At 45.0% G+C, this 14040-nt stretch overlaps 1 protein-coding gene across 7 annotated transcripts in view; it reads left to right on the top strand.

The window, feature by feature from the left end:
- Positions 1-1338: 1338 nt before the first annotated feature.
- The window catches only part of MAGI3 (membrane associated guanylate kinase, WW and PDZ domain containing 3), a 211945-nt gene continuing 199243 nt past the window's right edge, over positions 1339-14040 (top strand). For 2 of the 7 annotated variants that reach the window (XM_073319477.1, XM_073319475.1), the window contains exon 1: positions 1339-1842. In XM_073319477.1, coding sequence (XP_073175578.1) covers positions 1512-1842 — 331 coding nt within the window. In that variant the 5' untranslated portion in view covers positions 1339-1511. The remainder of the gene's footprint in view (positions 1843-14040) is intronic. The other 5 variants (XM_073319474.1, XM_073319473.1, XM_073319471.1 and 2 more) reach the window with 4 other exon arrangements.

Genomic DNA, 14040 nt, shown 5'->3' with positions numbered 1-14040 from the left:
TGCAGAGCTGGGTGGTTGCAGGGCAGGCACCAGGGGGGGACAGACATGGGTGGGGTGGGGGGCAGACAGATGGATGCGGGGGGGGGAAGAATAGCAGGGTGGGGGCTGATGCAGAGCTGGGGGGGTGCAGGGCAGGCAGCAGGGGGGGACAGACATGGGTGGGATGGGGGGCAGACAGATGGATGCGGGGGGGGAAGAATAGCAGGGTGGATAGCAGGGGCAGGCGGGGGGGATTGCAGATAGGCTGGAGTGACGCAGGGGTGGGGGCCGATGCAGAGCTGGGGGGTGCAGGGCAGGCAGCAGGGGGGACAGACAGGGGCCTGGGCTGGGTGGGGTGGGGGCCAGACAGATGGATGCGGGGGGGGGAAGAATAGCAGGGTGGGGGTCGATGCAGAGCTGGGTGGTTGCAGGGCAGGCAGCAGGGGGGGACAGACATGGGTGGGGTGGGGGGCAGACAGATGGATGCGGGGGGGGGGGAAGAATAGCAGGGTGGGGGCCGATGCAGAGCTGGGGGGTGCAGGGCAGGCAGCAGGGGGGGACAGACATGGGTGGGATGGGGGGCAGACAGATGGATGCGGGGGGGGGAAGAATAGCAGGGTGGATAGCAGGGGCAGGCGGGGGGGATTGCAGATAGGCTGGAGTGACGCAGGGGTGGGGGCCGATGCAGAGCTGGGGGGTGCAGGGCAGGCAGCAGGGGGGACAGACAGGGGCCTGGGCTGGGTGGGGTGGGGGCCAGACAGATGGATGCGGGGGGGGGAAGAATAGCAGGGTGGGGGTCGATGCAGAGCTGGGTGGTTGCAGGGCAGGCAGCAGGGGGGGACAGACATGGGTGGGGTGGGGGGCAGACAGATGGATGCGGGGGGGGGGAAGAATAGCAGGGTGGGGGCCGATGCAGAGCTGGGGGGTGCAGGGCAGGCAGCAGGGGGGGACAGACATGGGTGGGATGGGGGGCAGACAGATGGATGCGGGGGGGGAAGAATAGCAGGGTGGATAGCAGGGGCAGGCGGGGGGGATTGCAGATAGGCTGGAGTGACGCAGGGGTGGGGGCCGATGCAGAGCTGGGGGGGTGCAGGGCAGGCAGCAGGGGGGACACACAGGGGGGGCTGGGGGCAGGCAGAGGCGGGGGTGGGGGCGGGGCAGACAGCCGGGCGGACAGACAGACGTGGGGCGGGCGGACGGACGGGCAGCCGGGGACACGCCCCTTTCCAGCTCCGGCCCGCGAAAGTTCTGCCTCTGACGTCACTGGGACTGCGCTCCGCCGCGCGCGGCCCGCTGAGGGGGCGTGGCCGGCCGTGTCGGGGCTCTCGGCGTGGGGGGCGGGGCCCCTGCAGGGGGCGGGGCCGGCCGCCGCCGCCGCGCCGAGGGCAGCAGTCGGGAGGCTGCGGCGGCCGCGTTCGGAGGCGCGCGGCGCTGGGCGGCGAGCGGCCCTGTGAGGCGCGCGGGCGGCGCGCGGAGCCGGGGGCACCGCGCGCGGGCGGGGGGCGGGCGGGCGCGGCCCCCCATGGTGCGGCATGTCGAAGACGCTGCGGAGGAAGCGGCACTGGCTGAGCAAGGTGCAGGAGTGCGCCGTGTCCTGGGGGCCGCCGCAGCCCGGCGGGGCGCCTGACCCCGACCTGCTGCGGGGCGGCGCCGAGCTCGGCGAGTTCCCCTACCTGGGGGGCCGCCTGCTGCTGGGCGAGCTCGGCGGGCCCGGCCCGGCGCTGCTCTCCGGCAAGCCCCCCAGCCCCGGCGACGTGCTGCTGGAGGTGAACGGCACCCCCGTGAGCGGCCTCACCCACCGCGACACCCTGGCCGTCATCCGCCACTTCAGGGAGCCCGTGCGCCTCAAGACCGTGCGCCCAGGTGAGCCCCGCCCCGGGACCGGCCCCGGGACCATCCGCCCCCCCGCCCCGGGACCATCCTCCCCCCGCCCCGGGACCGGCCCCCAATCCCCCCCCCCGCCCCGGGACCATCCTCCCCCCGCCCCGGGACCGGCCCCCAATCCGCCCCCCCCGCCCCGGGACCGGCCCCCAATCCGCCCCCCCCGCCCCGGGACCGGCCCCCAATCCGCCCCCCCCGCCCCGGGACCGGCCCCCAATTATCCCGCCCCGGGACCATCCCCATCCCGCCCCGGGACCGGCCCCCAATCCCCATCCCGCCCCGGGACCGGCCCCCAATTAACCGGGACCGGCCCCGGCCCCCACTTATCCCGCCCCGGGACGGGGCCGCCTCACTCTCCCCGCGACGGGCCAGCACCGGCCCCGCCCCCCTGCCGTGGGGACCCGGGCGGGCCTGGCCCCGCCCCCCGGAACCGGCCTGGGGCACCCCCGGGCTTGCTCCAGTCCCCCCCCGGGGCGGGTTGGGCACACGTGGCCCTGTCTTCCTGTCCCCGGCCTCCCCCCGCTGCTGCACCGCGGAGCTCCCTGCTGAGCCGCTGGTGGGGCTGGCGCTTGAGTCGGAGTCCCTGTTTCCTGTCCCTGAGCTGCTAACGTGTCCCTTCTTACCTGGTGACGTAAGGGCTCTGGGTCTGCCACCCCCCGGCCCAGCCTGGAGGCTGGGAAGTGCCGGCTTTTCTATGGATTGGCTTAATCATTGTCCACTGTGCACTCCTCTCACTGCAAAAATAATCTCCCCTCCCATGGGGTGGGATCCTTTTCTAAGAGCCAGGCAGTCCTGGAATAAGTTCTTTTGGTGTAAAAATCCTTTCTAGCATGTGATAATCTTCAACTAGTTTATTCAGGGCTTTTTTTTTTTTTTTTTTTGCTGTCTACAGCAGATGGTTTGGCATAGCTGCCCTTAGTATTCATTATATCCAGTAACAATTTCGTAGTTGAAAATATTTGACTGACTTCATCATTGCTATTAATTTTGTTATCAGTAGATTGGGTTTATTTTGTGCAGGGATAGTGAGGTCATTGCATCTTCTAGAGGGAATCTGTTATCTTTATGTCCATTGTAATCTGATGTATGTTGTGTTGTGTTACATTGTTACTTGGATTTTAAAGCATTTCTCTCTCAAAAATTCCATGAACATTGTTCCTGGATTTTTTCCATTTTCCATTCTGTGTGAAGCTTGGGAAGGAGAAGAGTTCTTGCATCTGTCCTTTTCTATCTTCGGAGAATTCTCTGAGATAAATCACTGTTGTTGTAACTGAAGTTTGTGGTTGAGCACACATGTTCTCACACAGTCTGTCTACCCGTGGTGTGGGCCCTGCAACTTTCTCAGAACAGTGAAAGAGATTCATGTTAAACTAAGTGTTTTGTTTACCTTTTGAAAAGCTAAATGAAGAATCTCAAAAAGATCTGAAATTAAAAACATGTATTGGCTATTTGTAAAATATTGAAACTGGCTACGAGTATAATAGCAAATGTCCTTATGGAAAGTAGGAGATTCTATATTGTTGTGATTAATTTTGAACCTCTTAGATAAATATGAATGCAGAATTTAAGAAGGGATGTGCTGCTTGTATTTTAGTTTTCCTTTTATCTGATATTTACATGAGAAATGAGATTTTTTTGGCAGTTTTTCATTAAACTACAGTCAGGTGTACTAAGCACTCTGTCTTTTGTCTGTACTGAACAGCAGCTCTAAAGCACTACACAGCAAATTATAATAGCAGAGCTTAACCTTGGGGTAAGATGATTTTGAGGTAGTGATTATTCTCCTGGCTATAATTATATATGAATATATAGGTACATAGTGTGTGTCTGTTCCAGTCTGGGTGAAATTGACCGAATTAATTGCAGTGAGGCAGAATTTAAAGGGACTCTTGGATAAGTGATTGGATTGTTTTCTGACACCTTTAGCATCCCGTACCCTATTGAACCTTTCTGTTTCGGGTATAGTATGACATGTGAAGATGGGGACTGTGACTTCAGTACATTACTCGTACTGTATTTAAGTCCCAGTGTCACAAAGCCAAGAAATTGAATCTCTGCAAGCTATCTCCATAGTAATGTGTAGTTTTAAATCTCAGTTGTTGAATGGTGTCTTAGCTTTGTCTATGGTCAGAGCCAGTGCAAATGACACTATGTATCCTGAGAACATTCTTGAAATTCCCCATTCCTATTTCATGATATCGTTTTTACTTTCCAAAGAGAACTCAGCTTCCAATCATAGAATAGCATTAATTTGAATATATTGTAATTAACCAGGAATATCAGATCATTGCAATAAAATCCTCTTTACCAGCATGGATCTCAAATGTCAAGTAAATACTAAAAAGAAAAGGAGTACTTGTGGCACCTTAGAGACTAACCAATTTATTTGAGCATAAGCTTTCGTGAGCTACAGCTCATTTCATCGGATGCTAAATAGTATTACCTGCAATCACAGACTAATGATTTACAATTGTAAATCTGAAACTAATTACAGCTTCTCAAGTTCTGCACAACACAGGTATGAACTTTACAAAGTTTAAACAAATTTTAATTATGAATGTTTTATTAAAACTTCTTATTTTGTGATTCCTACAGTGTGACATGTCAATATTGTCATGATTGACTTACGCAATCTCTCATCTGTGTCTTAATTATTTTTAAGACACACCTCTATTGTTTTGTCTATTACCCGGACTCCTGGTGTAAAAGCTGACCTTGAGCAAAGCATGCTTTCATCATGAAAGTCCCGGATGACTGGAAAAAGGCTAATGTAGTGCCAATCTTTAAAAAAGGGAAGAAGGAAGATCCTGGGAACTACAGGCCAGTCAGCCTCACCTCAGTCCCTGGAAAAATCATGGAGCAGGTCCTCAAAGAATCAATCCTGAAGCACTTGCATGAGAGGAAAGTGATCAGGAACAGCCAGCATGGATTCACCAAGGGAAAGTCATGTCTGACTAATCTAATCGCCTTTTATGATGAGATTACTGGTTCTGTGGATGAAGGGAAAGCAGTGGATGTATTGTTTCTTGACTTTAGCAAAGCTTTTGACACGGTCTCCCATAGTATTCTTGTCAGCAAGTTAAGGAAGTATGGGCTGGATGAATGCACTATAAGGTGGGTAGAAAGCTGGCTAGATTGTCGGGCTCAACGGGTAGTGATCAATGGCTCCATGTCTAGTTGGCAGCCGGTATCAAGTGGAGTGCCCCAAGGGTCGGTTCTGGGGCCGGTTTTATTCAATATCTTCATAAATGATCTGGAGGATGGTGTGGATTGCACTCTCAGCAAATTTGCGGATGATACTAAACTGGGAGGAGTGGTAGATACGCTGGAGGGGAGGGATAGGATACAGAAGGACCTAGACCAATTGGAAGATTGGGCCAAAAGGAATCTGATGAGGTTCAATAAGGATAAGTGCAGGGTCCTGCACTTAGGACGGAAGAACCCAATGCACAGCTACAGACTAGGGACCGAATGGCTAGGCAGCAGTTCTGCGGAAAAGGACCTAGGGGTGACAGTGGACGAGAAGCTGGATATGAGTCAGCAGTGTGCCCTTGTTGCCAAGAAGGCCAATGGCATTTTGGGATGTATAAGTAGGGGCATAGCGAGCAGATCGAGGGACGTGATCGTTCCCCTCTATTCGACATTGGTGAGGCCTCATCTGGAGTACTGTGTCCAGTTTTGGGCCCCACACTTCAAGAAGGATGTGGATAAATTGGAGAGAGTCCAGCGAAGGGCAACAAAAATGATTAGGGGACTGGAACACATGAGTTATGAGGAGAGGCTGAGGGAGCTGGGATTGTTTAGCCTGCAGAAGAGAAGAATGAGGGGGGATTTGATAGCTGCTTTCAACTACCTGAAAGGGGGTTCCAAAGAGGATGGCTCTAGACTGTTCTCAATGGTAGCAGATGACAGAACGAGGAGTAATGGTCTCAAGTTGCAGTGGGGGAGGTTTAGATTGGATATTAGGAAAAACTTTTTCACTAAGAGGGTGGTGAAACACTGGAATGCGTTACCTAGGGAGGTGGTAGAATCTCCTTCCTTAGAGGTTTTTAAGGTCAGGCTTGACAAAGCCCTGGCTGGGATGATTTGACTGGGAATTGGTCCTACTTTGAGCAGGGGGTTGGACTAGATGACCTTCAGGGGTCCCTTCCAACCCTGATATTCTATGATTCTATGATTTCAGTTTCTCCCATCTCCACTTCACAGGGGAGGATATCATTAGAATCCCAGCACTCAGGGTCCAATTCTGCTCCCAGAAATTCCTCTTACTTAAATTTCTTGAGTAAATTTGGGAGCAGAATTGGACTTCTGCGTGTTTTTAACTATTATTTTATTATTTGGTCATTTGTTTACAGTGAAGTTGAATAGTTAATTTCGAAAGAAAGGCGAAGTCTGTGGGCCAAGACAGTGATCTTTCTAAATTATTTTTATTTATTTAATTCCAATATTCTCTCAGTTTGACAGTTTCTCTCTTACCACCGGCATGAGAAGCATTGTCCTAGTTGTAAAACAGCACACCCCATAAAATCATATATGCAGTGCTTTATAATTTGTATTGTATTAGGGCTGTGACTTGACAGTGGCAAACCCTTCTAGCAAGGAAAGGTAACCACTACAGTACAAATTGCTAGAGCAGTGAAAAGAGAACTAGCTGTTCTAATTAATACTGTTGTTTTTAGAATTCACTTTTGGAGCAAATTGAACTAGGACTTCAGCTTTTGTGTGTGTGGATACAGACTAACACGGCTACCCCCTGATATTTCAGCTAGTGTTTCCCATGACAAAATTTGCTTCCTTTCCACTCGCTGGTCCAAAATAGTCCAAATTTACTGACCTTTAGAACACTTCAAATTGCATTTATTTGTGTAGGCATATGGGGTGTTTGGGGATCTGTGGCATTCTTGGAGTGTCATTGGTCTTGAGTGCATGAGGGGTTTTGAGATGGGGATAGGTGATTTTTGTGGTGGTGGTGGGGTTGGCCTCTGATCTGCTGGTGCTGTTTGTTTTTATACGGATTGTGATTTTGATTGTCAGGGTGCCTAGTCCTTTGGGTAGGTATTTTGTTTGTATTTAAAAAAGTGAACATATAGACCAATTTAAATCAATACAGCACAGCAAAATGACAGAAAAAACATTATTTCGTTCTCTTCCAGTCATATCAAGGTAAAAATAAAAACTGGATCCTCACAAGTCAACCTACATCTTTAGTGAGAATTTCTAAGTAGGCCTTAGCGTGCCTGGAAGCTCACCAGACTGAGGCACTGTCACAACAAGAGTGCAGGGGAATTCTAAAGTTGAGGGACCTGTACTAAATATGTCCTGTCCTCATCCTCTTGACACTGAGGTATTTGTTGGTACATTTTTGAATCTTTTTGTGTCTGTACAACCTCAGTGCTGACTAGCTACCTCCATCTTTTAATCAATACGGCATTTCATTAAAGTCTGATGCTGGTGTTTCAGTAGCTTTCAGCAGTGGATCAACAGGCTGGACTTGCTTTGTACCACGTGGTGACACACAGCTCTTCATTAAGGAAAGCAATATCTTTATCTGACAGTAATGAAATCTGCATTGGATGTTTCTAGCAGGCTCGGTAATGAATCTAAAATGAAAATTTCAGGATCTAGTTTAGCTTTCTTGAAAGATATAAATGTTAATCAGACTGCACGTTGTTAACTACACATTGCGAGATATGGACTTTTTCAGTGGTGGAGAAATGTGTGTCCTCCACTCTCTTCCCTCTTTTAGTTACTTAACATGAGCACATGTAGGGTGACCAGACAGCAAGTGTGAAAAATCGGGATGGGGATGAAGGGTAATAAGCACCTATATAAGACAAAGCTCCAAATATTGGGACTGTCCCTATGAAACCAGGACAGCTGGTCACCCTAAGAACGTGCCTAGTTTTATTTGCTATGGGTTCAAGTTTAGAGCCTGCTACTTAGTTGTATAACACCTGTCCTTGGTAAGGTGGGAACAGTAGTGGCAAAGAGAAATGTGTAAGGCTTCCTCTTACTACACAGTATAAATAAATACTAAAACAGTCCTTGTCAAACATACTGGACTTGAGATGAACCCTATATTTAAAATACATTGTTATTAAAATGGTGGCTTCCTGCTAGTCCCCAGCATACAAGTGTCCACATTGTAATTGACAATGAGGCCAAGGACCAATATGGTCCATGGAGACTAAACTATTCCATCATCAACTAAAAGTGCACCCACACTTCCACATTAGATATGAGGCCTATTGGTAAGAAAGCATATAGATCAAGCTTGTGCTGCTGACTGTACTGTTGTTGTTAAGGGAATAAATGGAAAATTTCAGCCTCCACTACAGTAAAGTCAACATCTCTTAGTGCTGAGTTTACTTAAAAGTGAGCCTTCTGGCCACAGTAAGTCTCCATTTTTAGTTTCCAAAATATTCAGGCAGGTTATGAAGCCCTGCTGCCAAAGTACTGCCCAGATATTGTGAATGCCAACACTGGCCAAGTGAAGCGTAGATTATTAGTTTAGTAGCCAATGGTGTATCAAGAGTGGGTTGACACTACCATATAAAGTTCTAAAGTAGGAAGAATTGCTGATTATATGCAAAATCTTCAACTCCGAGTTTGAATAGCAGGATTATCTTTCTTCAGTCCCTTCAAGATGATAGAGCATCAGTGAAGCTACTCTGTGGCCACTATTGCAGCTTCAGGACACAGTAAGCCCTTTTGGGAAGAAATTAGTGCTGTATACAGTTGCTGTTCTTCAATCTCCCTCACTCACTGGGCACAGTAAGCACTCCCATAGAATACAGCTCTGCAATGTACAGGGACAGTGTGACTTGACACGTACTCCTTTTGCAGTGAATTTACATTGGTTCTGCTGGATTGGAAACCAGGGCAGGGCAGTATTTGCCCCTTTTGAAATAAGGTACAGAAATTTTTCTTTCCAGTAAATAGGTGGGATACTAAAAGGCTGTAGCTCTCTGAAGTGAGTTATTGGATGAATGGTATTCACCAGGCACTTCTGAACTCAAAAATTCTGTAAAGTATTTGACATATACAATAGTAAATATGCAGCAAACTCCACCAATAATTTATTTGAGGGCACAAGTCCATTTATCTTAGAAGTATGTGTACTCATACTAGATTTACTTTGTCATCCAATTTCATCATCAATTTCTTAATATGATATGGTGTAAACATCATGACATGCTCCTCTCCTTAGTTTAACATTTTTTTAAAAGTTAGCCATTAGTAGACTGTTTAAATGCTTTGGCTACGTGTGAGTGGAGGTAATGATCATCTTAATTGTTCTAGTTCTGTTCTGTTTAAGTAAATCAGACAGTATTGTATTTTGATTTACAGAACTTTTTTTTCTACAAGAGATCTCCAAATAGTTTCCCTGATAAATATCTCTCTTGGTGGGATGGTGTAAATTATTTTTTGCAAATAATTGCCATGTTTTATCTAACTCTCAAATTTGTCATTGTATTCATCACCTGATATGCAGATAAAGTGCAAAACTAGCAGAATCCACCCCTTTCAGTCTAATGACCGTAGTTCAAACCCTAACAAAAGATGATACATAAATAAGAGGAAGACTGATTCACTTGTTTAGCTTTAGGACATTTCAGTGTCTGGAATTTGGTCCAATAGTTGCTCATTCTCTGGTTCCTGGAATGGGTTAGGTCCCAGTCCTGCAAACCTGTTTAACTTAACTACCATGAGTAGTTCCATCAAAGTCAAGTCTCGTGCAAACTTTATTACTGCAAATACATGCAGTACTGGGGCTTTAGTTTTTAACATTTAGTTTTGGAGACCATAAGTCTTTTCTTACACTTTCAATCCCAGTTAAAATTCAACACTAGTGAGAACTTGTTAAAAATTTTTGCAGTATCCTTCCATTTAGTACAGATGGAAGAAAGGGGGCTGTCCTTTACCAGATTTGAGCCAAGTCTTTTTTTCTGCCAGTTCTGCAGTTTCATCTTCTAGCTGTGAAATAAATGGACAACCACAATGCCAATAAAGTTAATTGCAATCCAGTACAACTTTGATATGTATTGTTGAAAGTGCCTGACTGGCAGCCAGAGCCTCTAGTTGGTACTTAGTAGTCCAAATGTTCATACCAATAAAGGGTACCAGAACTGTACATCTGAACTCTGGTAACACAGATGGACCTGTTAGAATGGTACATTAGATTTACTTTACAACCTCTTCTGTGGTTGGGGGGAGGGATGCTTTTGCTATGCTGTTTAATTGGCTCAAAAAGAAAGAAATAGCATACTAGTCTCTCTCTTTTTGTGGGAGTGTGGTCTGTTGACTAGGGCTGGGCTACAAGTAATTGAAACTCTTAGCTTCTGTTTGTGTCTCTGCCACTCCTCTCTTGTTTGAACTTTGACAAGACACTTAACCCTATCTAAACCTCACTGCTCTCATATAGTGATCTTTACCTCATGTGATCATCTTTTTATTTAAGTGTTTTGAAATTCTCTGGTACTGTAAAAACAATCATATTAGTGTTACAGTACAGTGTTTTATTATACAGAGTGCATTATGTCTACTTTTAAGATCTCCATCTCATTGCACATTGCATCACACTTACTTGGTTTTGAATGTGCATTTATCAAATCTGCTGTTGGTATCAGGAGAAGACTTTCAAAGTCAAAAATGAGAGTTAGGAACCCGATTCTGATTGATTTTTCAGTGGGAGTTACGGAGTTACTGCCCTTCATGCCTTTGAAAATCTCACATGGGACTCTTCAATTGAAGTCTGGGATTATCATCTAGGGAAAGTTTGCATGCCCTATTTAGATTGGAGTAACCTGGTGTTAAAATGTGTCCAGTGCTAAGCAAATGTAAGTTCTTCTGCTTGTGTAGAAGTGGCTGTTTTTCAGGTTTATGCTTGGGGGTTAGTTGTATTCAACATTTTAGTATTTGTACATTATGATTTTTAACTCCACTTTTGAATCTTTTGAGTACTCTGCTGTTGGCCATTAAAAAGGGTGCAATACCATTAATATTATTAATACACGGACCACCAAACCCAGTGTTTTTTTTCTTTTTAAACATAAATGGATCTCTTAATTATTACTGTGATCTCCCATTTGTGATATAATTTGTTGCTGTAGAAAGCCCTGTGACACAGAAACTGGTCTAATATGAGTAAGATGGAAGGAGCAACAAATGTCTCTAAAAAAAACTAACATTCTTAAAACAAGGATTATGAGAAGAACACCTGAGAGTGAAACAGATGTCTCTCTAAATCTTTTTCATCATATTTTTATGACTGATTGTGAAGGGACTCCTTCTAAAGAGTATGATTGGCATTGGTAAAGTTTAGCAAGTTTACTGTCACATCTCTATAGCATATCTTTAATTGAGTATCTGTTTGAGTCCCTAAAATTACTATAGGAGGAATTGTTTTACATAAAAGTTCCCACTTTTTGGAATGCTTGGTTATTTTTCCTCCCCCCCCCCCTTTAGCATCAGGTTTATAAACTCAGAAATATTTCTTTGTTCAAGATGCATTTATGTGATTTAATTCTATCTACAGTACTTACCAAAAGTGAGGAATGTAAGTCTACGAGCTTGAATATTTTTAATTCCATATGCTTGATTAGCTGAGCCTAAGCACTGTAATAATAATAATTTAGTATTAGCTGTGCTGGTCAATTATTTTAATTTTGTTTTATTCATAATTATCCATCTTCTGTATAGGAGTTTTAGTTAGTGTGAGATCAATTTAAAAATAAACTTCAATAGTCCATTTTAAGGGTTTGTAATGTTCTCTCACTTTCTACTTTAGGTATGTCTCGGTATTGTCACCTTACTGTCTATAAGGGAAATATCATAACTCTTCTGAACAATGCACTACCATGTTACTCATTCTTTCTGCTTTGTTTGGCATTTTATTATTACCCCTATTCTCGAGTACTTTATTGTGGGTCATTGTTGTCTTCTAAATGTTCCTTGTTTTTTGCTTACCCTGACCATGTCAGTCAATTTTTATATCAGTTTTCCCCTAGAGGAGAAGCAGGTCCATCATCCATCTAAGAATAATTCTAATATTGCACTCTGACTTTGCCAGCAGAGAGGCTTAGACTAGTAATGTCCATGCTCTCCATGTAGAACCAAAGCTCTATGCGGCGTACCCCATCATGCGGAGCCTCTTGCAGTCTTGATAGACATCTTGACGTTTACTAGCTGAAGAATAGACTATTTACAGTGCATAGAAAAACTGATTTTATTTTAATTTTATTAATCAGAAAGGATGGTGTTCTAGAATGCATTTTTTAAAGCTAGTTGTTTGAAATTTGGTGAATATCTTAACTATGTAACTAGAAAAGTTATTACCTCTTGGATAATTAATTACTAAAACTAGTAGAATACAGAATTCAGTACATTGTAAAGCCATGTCTTCTATATGTATAAATTCAAGATTTTACAACTTTTATTATGACAGTTGTCTTACCAACTCAAAGGTTAGTTTCCTTCTTTGACACGGAAATGTCATAAAATGGAAGAGTAATGCACACGACATGACACTTGCTAATTTTTCGAATGCTTCTTTAATGATTGATCTAATCTCTTCACAATGTTCTTCACCCTGAAATATCCTAATACACTTTTTAACGAATAATATTACCCACAAATTAAATGCTGTCCTATTGGATAGAACATGGGAGCTGTGTAGAGATCTTACTTCAGTGGGAATTAAGGGTATGTAGCAGGTTCAGGTCCTAACAGTACACAGCACTTTCATATGTATATGGAAGAAAAATGCTTCATCACTTTGAATTGCAGAGTTTTCCAGGGCCAAGCCTACTCTTGGCTCACAAATTCTGAGATCCCATTTTGTCTTTATTTTGTGCTAATTACCTATGAGTTTTGTTTATGTAAAAATAAAATGAAACTTAAAGCATGAGGGCACTGATATGCACTCTTGAGAGTAGGGGGTTCTTATTGCTTGGTGTTTTTGTAACTAAAATGTAGATTTGTGGTAGTCCATAAGAAATAAAAAATGCAAAGGCTAGAAACTGGCTACCAACAAAAATGAAAATGACCTGTCCATTTTCATTGTCCAAGTTGGAAAGTGTGTGCGTTGGGAGGGGGCTACAGCTTAAGTGGTGAAAAATAAATTAGATTTTTTTATCTATTATGTCTCTGAATGGCTGTTCTGTTATATCTGCTATTCCACTTTTTAGCCTGCAACCTGTGCCACTTGGAGTTGTTTTAAGTCCATTCAGATTTATTTAGCGTGATATCTCATTGCTATAGAGCAGGGGTTCTCAAACTGTGGTCCGCGAGCTCCATTCAGGTGGTCTGCAGATGGTTTTTTCTAAGGTGTGCGCCTGGGTGGTTGCACACACGAGAACGAAGGGCCACCCACCTAATTAGTGGAGCCGGACAGGCGTGGCTCCACTAATTAGGTGCCTGGACCCTGGAGAAGACGCACATGGAAGGTGAGGTGGTGGCTTTTGGGGGAATTATAGTTTTTTTTAAAACCTTCTTTTTGTAAATTTCACACCAGGCCATATTTTAACATCCATTAGTATATTAATCCACCTGTTGGTTCATTTTACACCAGCAACTGGGCTATGGGAAAATATGCATTCCATACAGATCGATAGTCTCATTTTTCCTCTAGTATATCATAGAATCATAGAAGATTAGGATTGGAAGAGACCTCAGGAGGCATCTATTCCGACCCCCTGCTGAAAGCATCCCCAGCTGTATATGGACTATCCCAACTATATATACTGATTTGAGCTATATTCTGTTAAAAATGATACAGCAGTGCAGGATTCTGGTTTGAAGGTAGCTGGCACAATTTACAGTATCTTCAGATTTTTAATTTAGAGGAAACTTGCAGCCTAAATGTGAAAAGTTTGTGCATGGTGAGTGTGTGAAGGTTTGGAAAGTTGTGAGTATTGTGCCATTTGATCAGCCATTATACCAAACTATTATTTTGACTAAGAACCCTGGCCTTTTTAAAATTCCCATCATGCAGCTTGAATTTTTATATTAAATTTAACATCTTGTTGTAATGTGACATGGGTGAATGGTCTATCAGAAAAGAAGGTTGGATGATCTCTGAGGGCAGTAGTAAATGTGGTAACTGAGTTAACTGTTGGGAAATATGCCATTCAATATGACTGTCATCTTGTACCTCTCAATAAACTGACTTGATTGAAA

The sequence above is a fragment of the Lepidochelys kempii genome, chromosome 21 (genome assembly GCF_965140265.1).
Source record: "Lepidochelys kempii isolate rLepKem1 chromosome 21, rLepKem1.hap2, whole genome shotgun sequence".
Taxonomy (NCBI): domain Eukaryota; kingdom Metazoa; phylum Chordata; order Testudines; family Cheloniidae; genus Lepidochelys; species Lepidochelys kempii.
This window is presented reverse-complemented; position numbering and strand designations above follow the sequence as displayed.